The sequence below is a fragment of the Suricata suricatta genome, chromosome 17 (assembly GCF_006229205.1).
Source record: "Suricata suricatta isolate VVHF042 chromosome 17, meerkat_22Aug2017_6uvM2_HiC, whole genome shotgun sequence".
NCBI classification, from domain to species: Eukaryota; Metazoa; Chordata; class Mammalia; order Carnivora; family Herpestidae; genus Suricata; species Suricata suricatta.
Window position 1 is genome coordinate 47,819,530 of NC_043716.1, and position 15,775 is coordinate 47,835,304.

General features: G+C 37.4%; 1 protein-coding gene across 1 annotated transcript in view; it reads right to left on the reverse strand.

The window, feature by feature from the left end:
• The window catches only part of ABCA6 (ATP binding cassette subfamily A member 6), a 61,982-nt gene that overhangs the window by 29,121 nt on the left and 17,086 nt on the right, over positions 1-15,775 (reverse strand). The window contains exons 10-17 of the mRNA XM_029927715.1: positions 14,785-14,950; positions 10,820-10,878; positions 6,973-7,083; positions 6,384-6,559; positions 5,970-6,089; positions 5,577-5,715; positions 4,546-4,636; positions 3,490-3,629 (exon numbers count right to left, since the gene is read on the reverse strand). Of these exons, the coding sequence (XP_029783575.1) occupies positions 3,490-3,629; positions 4,546-4,636; positions 5,577-5,715; positions 5,970-6,089; positions 6,384-6,559; positions 6,973-7,083; positions 10,820-10,878; positions 14,785-14,950 (1,002 nt within the window). The remainder of the gene's footprint in view (positions 1-3,489; positions 3,630-4,545; positions 4,637-5,576; positions 5,716-5,969; positions 6,090-6,383; positions 6,560-6,972; positions 7,084-10,819; positions 10,879-14,784; positions 14,951-15,775) is intronic.

Below are 15,775 nucleotides of genomic sequence, written 5' to 3' on the forward strand. Positions count from 1 at the left end.
ACATCCAAAGGGCCATCTCAAGCAGCAGGCAAAGTGCTGTAAGGTCATCCATTAAACAAAGACAAGTAACAACAACAACAAAAACCTAACTTTCTACTTCCCACTCCCCACCCCCACCATAAACATGCACCCAGGGCTCAAAGATTGGTCTACTCTACCACCTTCAATTTGTCACATCCTATTGAACTGAACTCCTCAAATCCAAATGCTATCCCTATTCTTCCACAAAAGCTGTTTTTTCCAAGGCCATCAGTGATTCTACTTTTTAAAGTCGATGGACAAAGTCTTTATTAAAAAATTCTTTTAACTCTTCCTGCCCCATCTCTCTCTCTGTCTCTGTCTCTCTCTAACTCAATGACATTCAAAGCTGTTGACTACTTCCTCTTTCTACAAACATTGTCTCCCTTGAGTTAATAAAAATGTACATATTCTTTTGTTTTTCCTTCAAGGTCATGGGCGGGCTCTTGATTTCTACCATTCTCTGACTCTTCCTCTACTTTGTCCTGAGGGCTTAGTTCTAGATCACCTTCTCTTTCCATACACTCAAATCCAATGCCTTTGCATTAAATCCATCTGTATACTAATTATTCCCAGTTCAATTCTCACTTTGAGTGTTCTCTGATGTCTAATATCCCATAATCAAATGTATACTTAGCTACTTTACATCTCCACTTTGAAGTCTAAAGGCATCTCAAAGCAAACATAAAATAGAACATCAATTCCTCCTTCTCCATCCTATCCAGTTATTCAACTATCTATCTCATCATTTTATAAAAAATGAAACCATCTCCCGCCTGGTGATTCAGGCCAAAATTTTAGAAACCCATTGGATTTTTTACTTTTCTTCATACTCCACAGACTGGCCATCATCCAGATTCTTTGGCTTTATCTCAAAGTATGTTTCAGAGGTGCCTGACTCTTGATCTCAGCTCAGGTCATGATCTCACAGTTCCTGAGTTCAAGTGCTAATAATGCAAAACCCGTTTGGGATCCTCCCTCTCCCTCTCTCTCTGCCTTTTCCCTGCTCATGTTGTTTCTTTCTCTCAAAATAAATGAGTAAATAAACTTAAATAATATATGTGTTTCCAAACCACCCACTTTTATCCATCATTCAACCAGTATCACGGTTGCCCGATGATCACTGTGTTTCACCAGTCACATGGCTGGTCTCCCAGTGTCTCTTCTTCCTTTATATCCAGAGTGCTCTTTTATAGCCAGAGAATGAAAATATAAGTCATGTCACATCAATCCCCTATTTCATGACTTCCAGTCACTTCTCAATGCATTTAAAATAAAATTCAAACACAACATGACAACTTCTAGCTCTATATGAGCGAGTCTCCATCTGTCCCTACAACCTTACCCATCCACACCTGCCAGTCTCCTCCTGCACTCACTGCACTCCAGAGATCTCTTTCCCTCCTCTGCTTGGAATGCTTTTGATAATTTTCCTCTTTGGGACTTCTGACACTCTATATAAACCCCAGCCTGACATTCATTATCTCTCTAACCCATATGGCCTTGTTTATTATTGTGTTATAAAATTGTAACATAGGCTGGCTTTTGTGCATGTCTACTTTTCCTCATCCAATGGAATGTAGGCTCCATGAGGGTAGGGACTCCTATGTCTTATTTAATTCTGTATCCCTAGTACCTTGAGAAGTGCCTTTTATTTAGTAGTTTCCCAGTAAGAATGCATTATTCATCTCTTCCATATTTTGTATAGAACATAAGTAAGTCATTGGACTTGCAGAGGCCTGGGACTCTGGTGTGACATGTCTACAGGTAGTCTCAGCATATAACTCACTCTTCTCCTTCTCTAATCAGAAAAGAAGATAGGTTAGTTGTATCTCCCTGGACATTAGTCTCAGAACAGAATAGCATAACCAGTGGACTTGAGAACACCATCTTCCAGCTCCTACAAGGAGACAGAGAGCTGTCTTATCTGGGGGTGAGACTACATCTGAATTCCTGAATATTTGCTTAATAAGATCAAGTCACCCAAACGAGTCTGTTTAAATCAAGTCTGCAGAGAGTTACACCTTTAATAAACTAATTGTTTATACAAAAGGGAAGCTGTTTAAATTAAAAAAAAAAAAGGACTGAGATACATCTCCTCATTGTTAAGACAGGGAAGACTCTAGCACCTATGTCATAGAATAGTTGTGAGGACTAAATAGTTGATACATATAAAACTAGTAGAACAGTGTCTGGCCCATAGTAAACATTGTACAAAGCATGGGCAGTTATTAGAATTACTTACTGAACAAATCCTAGGTTGGAACTGCTACCCAACAGACTGAACCTATGGTGAATACTTTTGTAGAATAAATAAACCACGGGGTTTGTTTGTCCATAATAAATCTATGCACAATTAAAATACAAAAGGGAACCTAGAGCAGACACCTCGATGCCCCACGCCATCTCTTCTGTATTCACCTATTAATCTGTTTATCCACACTTGTCTGATGATACTTTTCTTCTGGGCTCTGAAGTGCGCTGAGCTCATGTGGAGCACAAGCCATATGGATTAGAAACTTAACGCTCCTGGAGGCATCCCTTAACTGATGAAGGATAGGGAGCGGTGAATAAATACCCCAGCGTCGTCACTCCTCTGGTGACATAACTCTGAGCCCCTTGCTCACCTATTCATTGATTTATTCCAGTAATATTGTAACTCAAGTTCTTATTGCAAACACCTGCTCACTAATGCAGACTTGCCTAGCTTCCTTCACTTCCCTCTCTCATGCCCCATTCCCTGCTGCTGTTTCTAGGTATCCATTATCAAACATATAGCACTAAACTCTTCATCTCGAGAACTCAACCAAAAACCCAATCCAAATCTATTACATAATGAAGACTGTAATAATGAGGTGAATCCTTGTTCCCAGATTTCTTTTTATTTTTAAGGTTTTTTTATTTTATTTTTTTTTCAACTGGAGAAATTTATTTTTTTCTAGGTACATAAGATGACAATTATAGACAAGTTTTGATACATAGGAAAACCCTTCTGTCCATCTTCCTCTTTGCTAAATGAAGCATCACAATAATTTTTAAAATTTTTAAAACAATACACAGCTTTCCTGGGCTGAAGGAATCGCAAGGACGTATTGGTACTGGTATATTACAGCTACTTACAATGTTTAAGAACGGCAATGGAGAAAAATAAGTTATTTAAATATTGATTTCATATACAGAAAGTACAATGTTGTTAGTTGTTATATAACTTTAAGGTTTTTTTTTTAAATGTTTATTTATTTTTGAAAGAGAGAGAGAGATAGAACATGAGCAGGAGAGGAGCAGAGAGGAGGAGGCACAGAATCTGAAGCAGGCTCCAGGCTCTGAACTGTCAGCACAGAGCCTGAAGTGGGGCTTCAACTCACAAATTGCAAGATCATGACCTGAGCTGAAGTCCAATGCTCAACCATTGAGCCACCCAGGTGCCCCTTGTTCCCAAATTTCATTCCACTGTAATAATACATAAGTTACCTGGAAATTTATTTGTCCTTTCCACAGGCAAGGTATACACAAGCTTTTCTTTGTTTTCTGTTTTTAGTTTAGCATCAGGGATGTAATGATTAATGAAGGATGTTATTTTTTCTGGATCACATATTTCATTTCTGTACAAACTAATATTTAAAAGAAAAGATCATTGATTTGTATTTTCTCTACTGCTATCACAAAAGAAGAGTTTTTACTGAATACCTAGCCTTTGAGTACTGCTTTACTTGGATTTAGGGAACAAACGAAATGAGTAAATAATAATAACAGCAGCAACAGAAGTAATAATAATAATAATAATAATAATAATACCATCAGTTTGAAAAGTCTTATGATCTTTACCGAGAAGGTGTATAAATTCAGAACAACTACAGATATACAAACAAATACATGCTGTACATGAAACTATATTTCAAGTAGGGAGATAAGCAGAGCAAGATAAGAACATTAGGCAGAAGGAATTGCTTAGGGAAAATAATTACTACACCAGACCATGTAGATATCAGGAATTAGTGACTAGTAGAGAAGTTTGGCCTACGTGCATGTTTTGTTTTGTCATCGGGTTTTTAGGTTTGGGTTTTTAAAAATTCTTTTTACCTGGACACACTTTCTTGTTAGACCCAGGGCTCTTCTTTGCCACCAGATCTATTCCCACTTTTGATACTAGCTTCTGAAACTATTTTATTTTTGCCCAGTGAAAGAATGAAACTATGTTACAGGAGTATATGAATCAGCCGGGGAAAGTGCAGGGTGGGAAGAAGAGAGAGGTTGAAGATGCCTTAGGATGCACAGGGCAGCTACCTGGAAAGTGGCCCAGCCCTGCTGGGCTCTGTCAGCCTGGGCTTATCACCTTGAAATTTTGCACATCATTAGCATTAACAGATATACAAGGAGGCAGAAAAACATTTGGGAAGCACTAGTCACTAGTTTGGCAGATATGAATCAGCACAAGGCCAGTTGACCTTCATAATGGTCTGCCTTTTTGACATACCAGGATTGAAAACATAGATATGCATCTATCCAGTGTACCCCCAAAGCCTTTACCTTAAGTGATATCCAAGACCCCATTTTCTCTTCAAAAAGACAGAAGAGCCTGCACACTTCAGTCTCCCATTGGACATGATCACTTTTCTATCTGATTAAAAAGAAGCAAGAAAGAAGGATGATGGAAGTCATTTTTTCCCTTGCTAGAAAATACAGATGAGGAACCAAAGCTCAGATTTCCAAAGGAAACTTGTATCACAGGAAATAAATATATTGAACATACATTTAAAATTTTGAAATAGACATTAAAATTGATGCATTCAAAGATGAGATTATGAATTACAGACTATTTCTGTGCCCTCCAATAATTCTTGAAAAAAATTTCCGGAAATAACATTGGCCCATTTTCTATTCTGGGTGCTAAACAACAAGTGGATATTTTTCAACCACATATATATTGATTTCAATGTTTAGATTAATTGAAAGCTAAAAAAAATCACAGTGTATTTTTAATTTAGAGGTCATAATCTAGCAAATGTAGTTGGTGTGGAATTCTAGAGGGTATAGACAATGGAGTATTAGACTATGAAGTATTAGACTATAGGGTATTAGACTACGGGGTATTAGACTATAGGGTATTGGGCTATGGGGTATTAGACTATAGGGTATTAGACTATGGGGTATTAGACTATAGGGTATTGGGCTATGGGATATTAGACTATAGGGTATTAGACTATGGGGTATTAGACCACAGGGTATTAGACTATGGGGTATTAGACTATAGACAGGGTATTAGGCTATGGGGTATTGGGCTATGGGGTATTAGACTATGGGGTATTAGACCACAGGGTATTAGACTATGGGGTATTAGACGGAGTATTAGACTATAGAGTATTAGACTATAGGGTATTAGACTATAGGGTATTGGGCTATGGGGTATTAGACTATGGGGTATTAGATCACAGGGTATTAGACTCCTCAGACTGCTGGGCATGGAAGGTGCACTGAGCTCATGAGAGCACAGCACCAGCCCTAGAAATACACATCTCCCAAATTCTCAATCATAATACTGAGATAACATCAACAATTACCAGCGAGGAGGTCAGCCTCATCCATGAGATTGGTACTCAAGAGGATCACACGGCCTGCTTTGTGTTCCTTGAGGAAGCTCCACACTTGATGCCTTGAAAAGGGATCCAATCCAGCAGTTGGTTCATCTAATAGCAAAATCTACAGAGAAGGATAACTTATAGAATCTCTCTCCCACATTAACTATTTCCACATGGCAGCATGGGGAACAGTAAAAACCAAATAATAATAACTACCCAGTATCTATGTTCCAGTACACTTGTAATCATAGTTTACCAGCGGATTCTCTCTTGATACATTACAATGATATCTCTACTACTTTTAGGGGTAAAAGAAGAGCTCAACTTTTTTCTAACATTCAACCTGCATTCCACTGTACGCATCATCTCACTTACTCTAGGGTTTCCTAAAATGGCAATCCCAAAGGTCAGCTTTCTTTTCTGTCCTTCACTTAAGTGTTCAGCAAGGTTATCCTGGATGTTTTCTATGTCCAGTTCTAATAAAATCCTTTGTACCTATGCAAGAAAATACACAAAACTTAAAATCCAAGATGATGTATACTATACAATTTTAACTGTCCATGACTGCAGTATGTGTATATACTACACACACACACACACACACACACACACACACACACACACACATATATATATATATATATATATATACATATATATATATATTTTTAATAGGACGCCTTTGCCTGAATTTTATTCCTGACAGGGTAGGTAAGTCCCTGAGGGGGATTCTGTGGTCATGATTTAACTTGGCAAATTTAACTCATTAATCCAAACAGGCTGATTTACCTCCTGTTCCACCTCCTGTGGCCGAATCCCTTTTATTGTAGCAAACAGCCTGAGGTTTTCCTTTACGGTGAGTATGTCAAATTGAACGTTGAATTGAGGACACACGCCAGTTATCTTTCTGATTTCCTCCAAGTCTTGCATTTCAGAGAGATTTTTATTATAGATAGTAACTGATCCTAAACATAGAAGGTAAAAATAATTTCACACTGGGAAGATAATATGTCTTATTAATGCTGGAGATCCTCCACAGGAAAACATTGGCGTATGTTCACAGATACCTAAAATAATGACTTCGTACTTTACTAATTACCACTTTACTAATAACCACTGATTCATCTTAACATAAATGTATGTTCAGGGTGGTATTTATTTTCCCTGGAATATCAATAGCAATGGAATAAGGATATTGATTTTCACAAAAATTTGGGAAATATAAAATATATTCACAATCAGATAGTCTGGTAAACGATGTTAGATAAACAAACATTTTCTCTTACACAGTCAAATGTAAACTCAAAATAAGAAAGACGACATATGACCTCATTCTATCACTGGACATCTTGCCTTTGAGAAATTTCTTTTCGCTCACCTTCTGTTGGAACAGACGACCCATTAAGGATGTTTATCAATGAAGATTTGCCAGCTCCAGTATGACCCAGAATTGCTGTGATTTGCCCTTCATAAATGTCAAAGAGTAAGTCTGTTTTTGGAATAAAATATTAGCATTATAAATAAGAGAGCATTGAAAGGGCTGGTTCTAAACATGGAACAAAAGATTTATTTTAGTTGTGTATTCTCAACTCTTCCAATAGGCTATCCAATATTCTCCTGGCTGCTAAAATAACATGCTTACTGTAGAATATTTGTGTGAAATACAACCAGTTATGAAGATCAAATTAATTACAATTTCAAATATTAACATTGGAATACAATTACTTCCATTGTATATGTGTATGGATATGTGAACACGTAAATATATATATACAGATTTTGATCATATTCTATATTCTTTTCTAGCCTACATTTTCAAATTTAAATGATAAACATTTCTTATGACACAATTACCTTTTAAATTTATCAACCAAAAATTATATTTTCCCTTGTTATAAATTTTCTATTCTTTTATTACAAACCTTTTGTATTTACAGGTCAGTAGAAAAAAAAAGTCATTTATCTAAGAATCCTTTACATTATTATTTTTTGTTTTCTTTATCACCAAGTAAAAACCAAACTCTGTTATGGAAAGTTGTTGAATGAAATTCTTAAGAACTTTATAATATGTTATGTCTAAATGATCAGGTTCTTTCAATTAAATTATGTGACCTATTTCCAAACATTATTGAAATTAATTAATAACTGGGATGAATTCCAGTTCATCCATTTTCTATCTGGATGACCTTGGATAAACTAAATGCTATGAGGTTCACTTTACTCAGCTATTAAGTTATTAAATGTGCTGATAATCATAATTACATGTAAAGGGAAAATTCTTCCTATTATAATCCAATCCATTAAACCCTCACTTATAATTTGCTTAAAAGATTCTAAAAATCATTGAAAAATAAGGAATAGTAAGAAATTAGTCTTGGCCACATGATATTAAATTATTAATAATTAAAATAATATGTTAGTATTGGAGAACTATAATAATTAAAATAATATATTAGTAATATAGTAACACCAGTGGGATGAAGATTATAATTAAAATAATATGTTACTACCTTAGGATACACTTATTCTGAAATGTAAAAGAAGCCTAAGATGGACCAAAGTAAACATAAAAAATAAAGATTAATGAAGCAAGCTTTTAAATTCATCAAAAAGATGAATTAATTAATAAATGATATTTGGAGAACTAAACAAATACATTAACAAGTTTTACAGTGGGGTGCCTGGGTGGCTCAGTCAGTTAAGCATCAGACTTTGGTTTAGGTCATGATCTCACGATTGGAGCCCCACATCGGGCTCTGTGCTGACAGCTCAGAGCCTGGAGCCTGCTTTGGATTCTGTCTCCCTCGCTCTGTGCCCCTCCCCCGACTGCTCATTCTCTCTCTCTTTCTCTCTCTCTCTCTCTCTCTCTCTCTCAAAAATAAATAAACAGTAAAAAAATATTTAAAAAGTAAGTTTTACATTTACTGTTTTTAAAAAATGGTGTTTTCAAAAGTAAGAGAAGACTGATGATATCTGTCTTGGAACTGACTCATATATTTAAAAAAATTTTTTAAATGTTTTATTTATTTTTGAGAGAAAGAGAGAGACAGGGAGAGCAGGGGAGGGTCAGAGAGAGAGAGGGAGACACAGAATCCAAAAAAAGACTCCAGGCTCTGAGCTTTCAGCACAGAGACTGATGCAGGGCTCAAACCCACAAACTGTGAGATTATGACCTGAGCTGAAGTCGGGCGTTCAGCCGACCGAGTCACCCAGGAGCCCCGTGAACTGATTCATATTAACTGGAACAAAAAGAAATACAAGTCTCAGTTTCATTATCTGCAAAATGGGAGAGATAGTATGTATCTCATAGGATTAAATGGAAAACATCCGTGTAACTCACTTATCATAGTTTCCAACAAACACTAAGTACTCAATAAACTTTAAGTGTTTGTTTCTATTATTACTGCTATTGTTTTTAACTATTGCTTCTTCCCACAAGTCTATAAATTTTTACAACCTTGGAAGGAAATGATTTGAAATATGAATAAAAATCTTAAGAATATAGTCCCTTTGAGTTATCTGCTTTTAGAAATTTATATTCTACAATTGTATTCACAATGATAGAACAAGAAGGGTCACTATATTCACAACTATAGAACAAGAAGAGTTTTTTAAATGTTCACTTATTTATTTTTGAGAGAGAGAGAGACAGAGAGGAAGAGAGGGGCTGCGAGAAAAGGAGACAGGATTCAAAGCCTCTCCGCGCTGACCGCAGAGTTCAATGCAAGGCTCTGCGGAACTGAGATCAGGACCTGAGTCCCCTCCTGAGCCACCCAGGAGCCCTCGGTGTTTTTTTTAATTAGGAAAACATTGGAAACAAGCCAAATTTCATTCACTAGCGTCAGTAAATGGAGGTGTCCACAGAACGGAATTCTGTTCAGCCACTGAAAGACAGGCTGCAGGTAAGGACTTCAAGACCTGTTCCCAAAGGTGTCCCCGGGCTGCTACAGGAAGGGGCTGCATGGGGAGAAGGCTGAGAGCCTGCAGCTCCCCCTTACTTCCCAAAGAGCAGCTGGAACTGCTGTTTTCATACAGTTTTTCCATGCAGTGATTTTCATCACTTTTAATTTTTAAATTGTTTTGAAGATGTTTGGATGTCAAAAGTAGTTCATGGTTATTGTTGAGTACAAAAGTCGTTCATAATGTACTCTAGAAATTGAAACGACAAATTTAAAAATTACTTCAATGTATCTTTGGCTCAAATTAAACCACAGATCTAGATGGTATTGGATGGGAAACACCTGGGGGGAGGGAGGGGCAGGGCGGAGAATAAATTTGCTGACACGGGTACAGGAAATTCTCCAAGTGGGAATGATCTCAGAGGAATAAGGAAGACTGAGAACACCATGTGCTAGAACATAAATGTAACTAAAATACTGGACAAGGGACTCTCAACTTTAGGGAAGTTCTCTGGCTCTTCTTTTTTAACTTTTCAGGTTTCCGGCTCTTGTAAAAATCAGTTACATTCTTCCTAAAAATCATTCCTAATAAACACAAGCTGTCCTCTCTAAAATGCAGCTGCTAACTCGGATGTTTACTTCAATATCTGTTATAGAAAACTATTTGTCAGAATTTAGTATCAGATACACTGGTTCATTCAAACTTATAACCGTGCCATGGGGATTGTGACAGTGAGGTTACTCACCTTTTATTTAGTTTTTATTATTTATTAATTTAACTTATTTATTTAAACAAATTAACATAAAGGGTGGTCTTGGTTTTGGCACTAGATCCCAGTGAGTCATCTGTATATGACACCCAGTGTTCATCCCTCCTTCATGCTCATCGCCGGTATAACCCTTCCCCCCACCCGCTCCCCCTTGGGCATCCCTCAGTTAGTACTCACCTTGTTTTATTTAATCTCACCCAGTAGATAGAAATGATATAAATTCCCCAGCTAGTATAAAAAATATCAATTTTAAGTCTAGATGATCTTTCCTCACAGTGCAAATAAAATATTGTTTTTCACAAACTCATCTTCCAAAACAAAGTGAAATTTTACCTTTCATTGCATGCCCCCCTTCCTGTAAATCAGTGAATCCACAAAACACCTAGAAGAATTTTATGGTCAGTCCTCAATTACAGTTAATCTCCAAGTGGTGGAGTCAGATTGTTTGCATTCTGTTTTCTTTTTCTATTTTGCTCATGTATATTTGCTAATTTTTCACATGGAATTCTCCCCATTTTTTGCAATAAAGAAGCCAATGAAATAATGAACTGTTTACCTTTCAATGCTTCCGTTTTTCCAGACCTTCCTGTATATTCCTTTTTAACATTTTTGATTCTGCAATGACAGAAGTGGTGTTTACTCAGCCAACACAGTAGTGAAATCAACAGAGGTCAGGGGCACCCCATGACACTGACAGAAACACCAACCACTTTATGTGAAATAAGGGATGATAGGACTAGTATGCTCAGAAAGACAGAGACTTGCTTTTGATTAAGCATTTTCCCCAAGAGAGCAAATAATACTCCCTTAGAAAGTTACAATTAAGTTATTAGTGTTTTGCTTAGAGGAGCAGAACATTTGGAATTGTTCTCACTTTCTTCCCCTGGTCTTAGACTATTTGATGTTTTCTATTCTGCACACAATCAGCTCATTAATCTGTACCTTTTAACTCTCTCTTCTTGCCCCCTCCCATTTCCTCCCATCCCCTCCCATCCTCTCCGATAGCTTCTCTTTGGCCTGTAACTCTGCTTTGGATACAATCAGATTTCTTTTCTCCTCTTATTTAAAAAAATTTGGGGGCACCTGGGTGGTTCAGTTGGTTAAGAGCCTGACTTCGGCTCAGGTAATGATCTCCTGGTTCATGAATTCAAGTCCCTTTGAGCCCCAAATTGGGCTCTGTGGTGACTGCTCAGAGCCTGGAGCCTGTTTCAGATTATGCTGTCTCCTTCTCTGCCCCTCTCTGACTCATGCCCTGTTTCTCTCTCTCTCTTAAAAATAAGTAAACATGACAAAATTAAAAAAAAATTTTCAAAACAGGAGCATAATCTTGCCACACCCATTTTCTCACTTCCTCCTCAATCATTCGGAACCCACTATTCTAGTGAACCTCTTCATACTGAAATCATTAGTGGCCTCCTACTTATTAAATGTAACAAAGACTTCTCTTTACTTACTTACTGGATTATAGGTCGCCATTGGTGTCAGTATCCTCGTTGAAAGGGTCTATATTCAAGGTAACATTGGACTTACTGGCTTTCTTCCTATTTTCCTAAATGTTCCTTCTCTGTTTCCCTGTAAGGTTTTCTTCTGTCACCAGATCTATCACCTTTGGTGTTCCACAAAGTTCTCCATGTACTTGATAGTCTTCTCATTCTAGACTTTCTTGATGGGTTATCCCATTGATTCTCATGGTTTCAACACCAACCTAATGCCAACCCTATCATTTTCCCTGAGTGTTAGCCTCCCACATCTAAAGGTTTCATTCAAATATCACACACACACAACACACACACACACACACACACACACACACACACACACACACACACCTCTAACTGGATGATGACCAAACTTGAATGAACATTAGAATCCCAAAGGGAACTAATGCAGGAAGAGGCAGGAACCAGGCTCCCACAAATTAGAGACATTATGAACTACATACGATCATGTACAGTGCACCATGAAACTCAAAGTGAAACAGAATTTAAACAACTTCCTTTCTGAGCATGGATCAAAATTAAAGTAAGGACATGTATTCAGCCAGGACGTTGGCAGTGAGCAGGGTTACACCAAAGAGTCAGGAAACATTAAAGAGAAAAACTTATAAAGGTGCTAAATCTGACATGGATTTTACCACTGCCTTTCTTTGCATAGTGGGACACCCACTGAAGTGGGGTTTTAATGCTTTTTTTTAAAATTTTGTTTTTATTTGAGAGAGAGAGTGGGGGGGGCAAGTGAGTGCATCCATGAGCAGGGGAGAGGGACAGAGGGAGAGAGAAAGAATCTTAAGAGGCTCTACATGGGGCTTGATCCCACAATTCTGGGATCATGACCGGAACTAAAATCAAGAGTCAGATGCTCAACCGACTGAGCCACCCAGGTGCCCCTTAATGTTTTATTTTAATAAAGGGGCTTCCATTTAGGAGTAGCCAGTTGTTTTTGGATTTCAGAGCTGAAGATGCCCATTTGGGGCAGACATCTTTCCTATGTTCTGGGAATGCTGCATGAATGGGCTAAAGTTATAGAAATGAGCAGTTGTGCATATAAGTGATCTGGGAGAAGGAAGAATTGGGAGGGGCAGTAATGGGTCAGAAGAATCCAGTTTTGATTAAAATATAGATAATTTTACATAGCCACGATCTTGATTTTAGTTAGAGCTCTGCATGAATTCCTCTATAGTTTCAGATATGTATAGCTTACATGCTGCTAGGGAAAGAGGAAGTGTTCATTGGCACATAAAGGGGAGACCACCTGGAGAAAAGGGAATCATTACATTAGTACCTTCTAGATCCTCTCAACATATTGGGATTGATTGTGATAGTGTGGACACTTGTCTAGTGGTGGGGGAGGCAAGGATTTCCCTACGAAAGGGTTGCTATGAAGAAAGAAGAGATAAAACTTATGGACTGGGAACAACATCTAATGTTGGGTGGTAAACACTCAGTCTGGGCCTGTCTTGAGGCCCCAGAACCTGCTTCACTAGTGACTCCTTGTCACTAAGGAGCTACAAGGTTGGGTACTTAAGCCTACTTTGCTACTGTGGTGTGGATCTGGGGTGTGAACTGCCCTGCAATGGAGCTGAATGCTTTAGTGTGTAGGTCTTAGATCAGATGACTTCCCTTTCTGGTTTGTTAGTGGCTCCAACCTCCACTTTTAAAGAACCCAGACCAAAAGACAGGGACCTCCAGAGATAACACTGCATAGATGGGTCAGGTTTAGGAGGTAAGGTGAATGAAGATGGTGGGTGAGGAGAGTTTACTCTTTTCTCCTTTGCGGAAGTAGAAAAACAAACATCTTTTAATCTACGTAATAAACCTCAAGACTGTTTTAGAAGATTCCACCTTAAAGTTATTATAATTTGAAGAGTAATATAACTTTGTACTTTGTGTTCTCAGCTGGTGAAGAGGAACTGAGGACATTGAGTTTTGAGGGATTATTCTTCATGTGGCCTTTCTCTTTCAGATAGATTTTTTTTCCACAGAGCTGAGGTTGGTTGGGTCTGCAGCCCTTCAGGAAGCTTTACAGAAAATAGGGTCTGAATTAGAAGGATGAAGTTCAGGTATATAAGTTCACCTTATGCTATTTGTCTTATACCGAATTAGGTCACTTCCTAGCCATAGTGCCATTTTATTCAGCTTCCTTCACCTCCTGACATCTCTATAGTAACCAGGGGCTAAGAGGATAGATTCTGAAGCCAGACTGGATTCCCATTTACGAATACATGATATTGGACATCAGATATAACCTTTCAGAACCTCACTTTTCTCATTTATAAAATGGACAAAATAGAAGCACCTGCCTTAGAAGCTTTGGTTGAGTATTAAATGCGTATCTGGTACTGAGTAGGCACTATGTAAATATCTGCTAAATAAATGTTTATATTTAACACTCTGGTTCTTCAATTTTAGGGCACAATTTTCTAAGAAAAACCTATAGGGCTCCTTAAAATCTGCAAATTCTTGGGCTCAAGCCCATACTCTCTGAGTTAGAATCTCTTGAGGTAGGATCTGATGGTAGAGGTATTTTAAGAACTCCTTATAGGAATTTCAAACAATCCTACAAAGTAAACATTACTCTTGTTCATTACAGGATGGAGGGATCCAGAGAAACTTACTCATTTTATCTAAGATTACATATTAAATGAGAGGGAATTGTGGTGTTGAGGTCTAAGAGTTTCTGAGTATAAGTGTCTTACTTCTTCCATTATATCACATAAACCAGACAAACTATAGAGGAAGGAATTCATAGAATGAAAGGAATAAGCATAAAAGAGAGGCATGGACAAGAGACAGAAATAAGGAGGGAGACAAGATGGCGGGCGACGTGGTGACATTATATGGAGCAAAGCAAAGAGTTTTCCTTTCAAGTAGCAATCAAGAGCTGTTGGTGGTCATGTGCACAAGTTCAAAGTGACATTCACAAAGACAAATTCTTCTTCAATATTTTGTTCAGGTTCATCCTGCTGCTATTGGTCAATAATTCATTCCCCTCACACCCATATGTTGGTGTAAGTGTGATTACCTGATGGCTTCTTTTCCTTGGAATTCTGGAGCTACTGGTTCGAAACAATCATCGGAAGGATGCTCAGCATCTATTTCTTTCTCAATGACCTTATGATTAATCCTTTGGCGTTGGAAACAAGAGGAGTTCAGGAAAAATAATGGAGGATAATGGCGCTCATTTCCACCTAATTTATCAAGAGACAATACAATATTGGAGCATTAACATTAGAATCAAGAGCAAAGAAGCCTTATTCAAAATAGTGCAGAGTGTCTTAGACTTAAGCATCATAGAGAAATGGTTTTCTTTCTACCTTCCTATTATTGAAAAGAAAACTGGTCATAAAGTAGACAATGAAAATTCAAAGGAAATAACACATTATCACAAAAGTTGAACAGTACCATAGGACTTTCAATAAAAAATATATATAAACCAAAGGCTTGAATAAAAGTGGTTAAAAGGTATTTAGAATGAATAAAATAAAATATTTGGGGGAAAAGCCTTACTATGGCACATAAAAATAACTGGAAACAAGTTTGTGAACTTAAAGAAATCCCTTGATCACAACAATATGACTGGACATGTACTGAAGTCCTAATGGAGTGTGTATGTAAAGTATGGGAAGAAATTATATTTGTTCAGGATAAATACATTGCCATTTCCCAGACATACAACATGGAAGTAGTATTCATTGCTATTCAGATATTAAACCAGAAGTGACAGAAGGATACGAATATATAAAATAATTGCATAGACATATAGAAGACAGTGTTAAATACAAAGTGGAAAGAACATAAAAAGTAAGATAAATAACAAGACTGTGCAAGAAAAAGATGTTCTGATTCTAGCATGTAGGAAAGAGTTCTGTTGACATTGCTGCTATGAACATTGGGGTACATGTGCTCCTATGCATCAGCATTTCTGTCTCTCTTGGGTAAATCCCCAGCAATGCTATTGCTGGGTCATAAGGGAGTTCTATGGATAGTTTTTTGAGGAACCTCCACACTGTTTT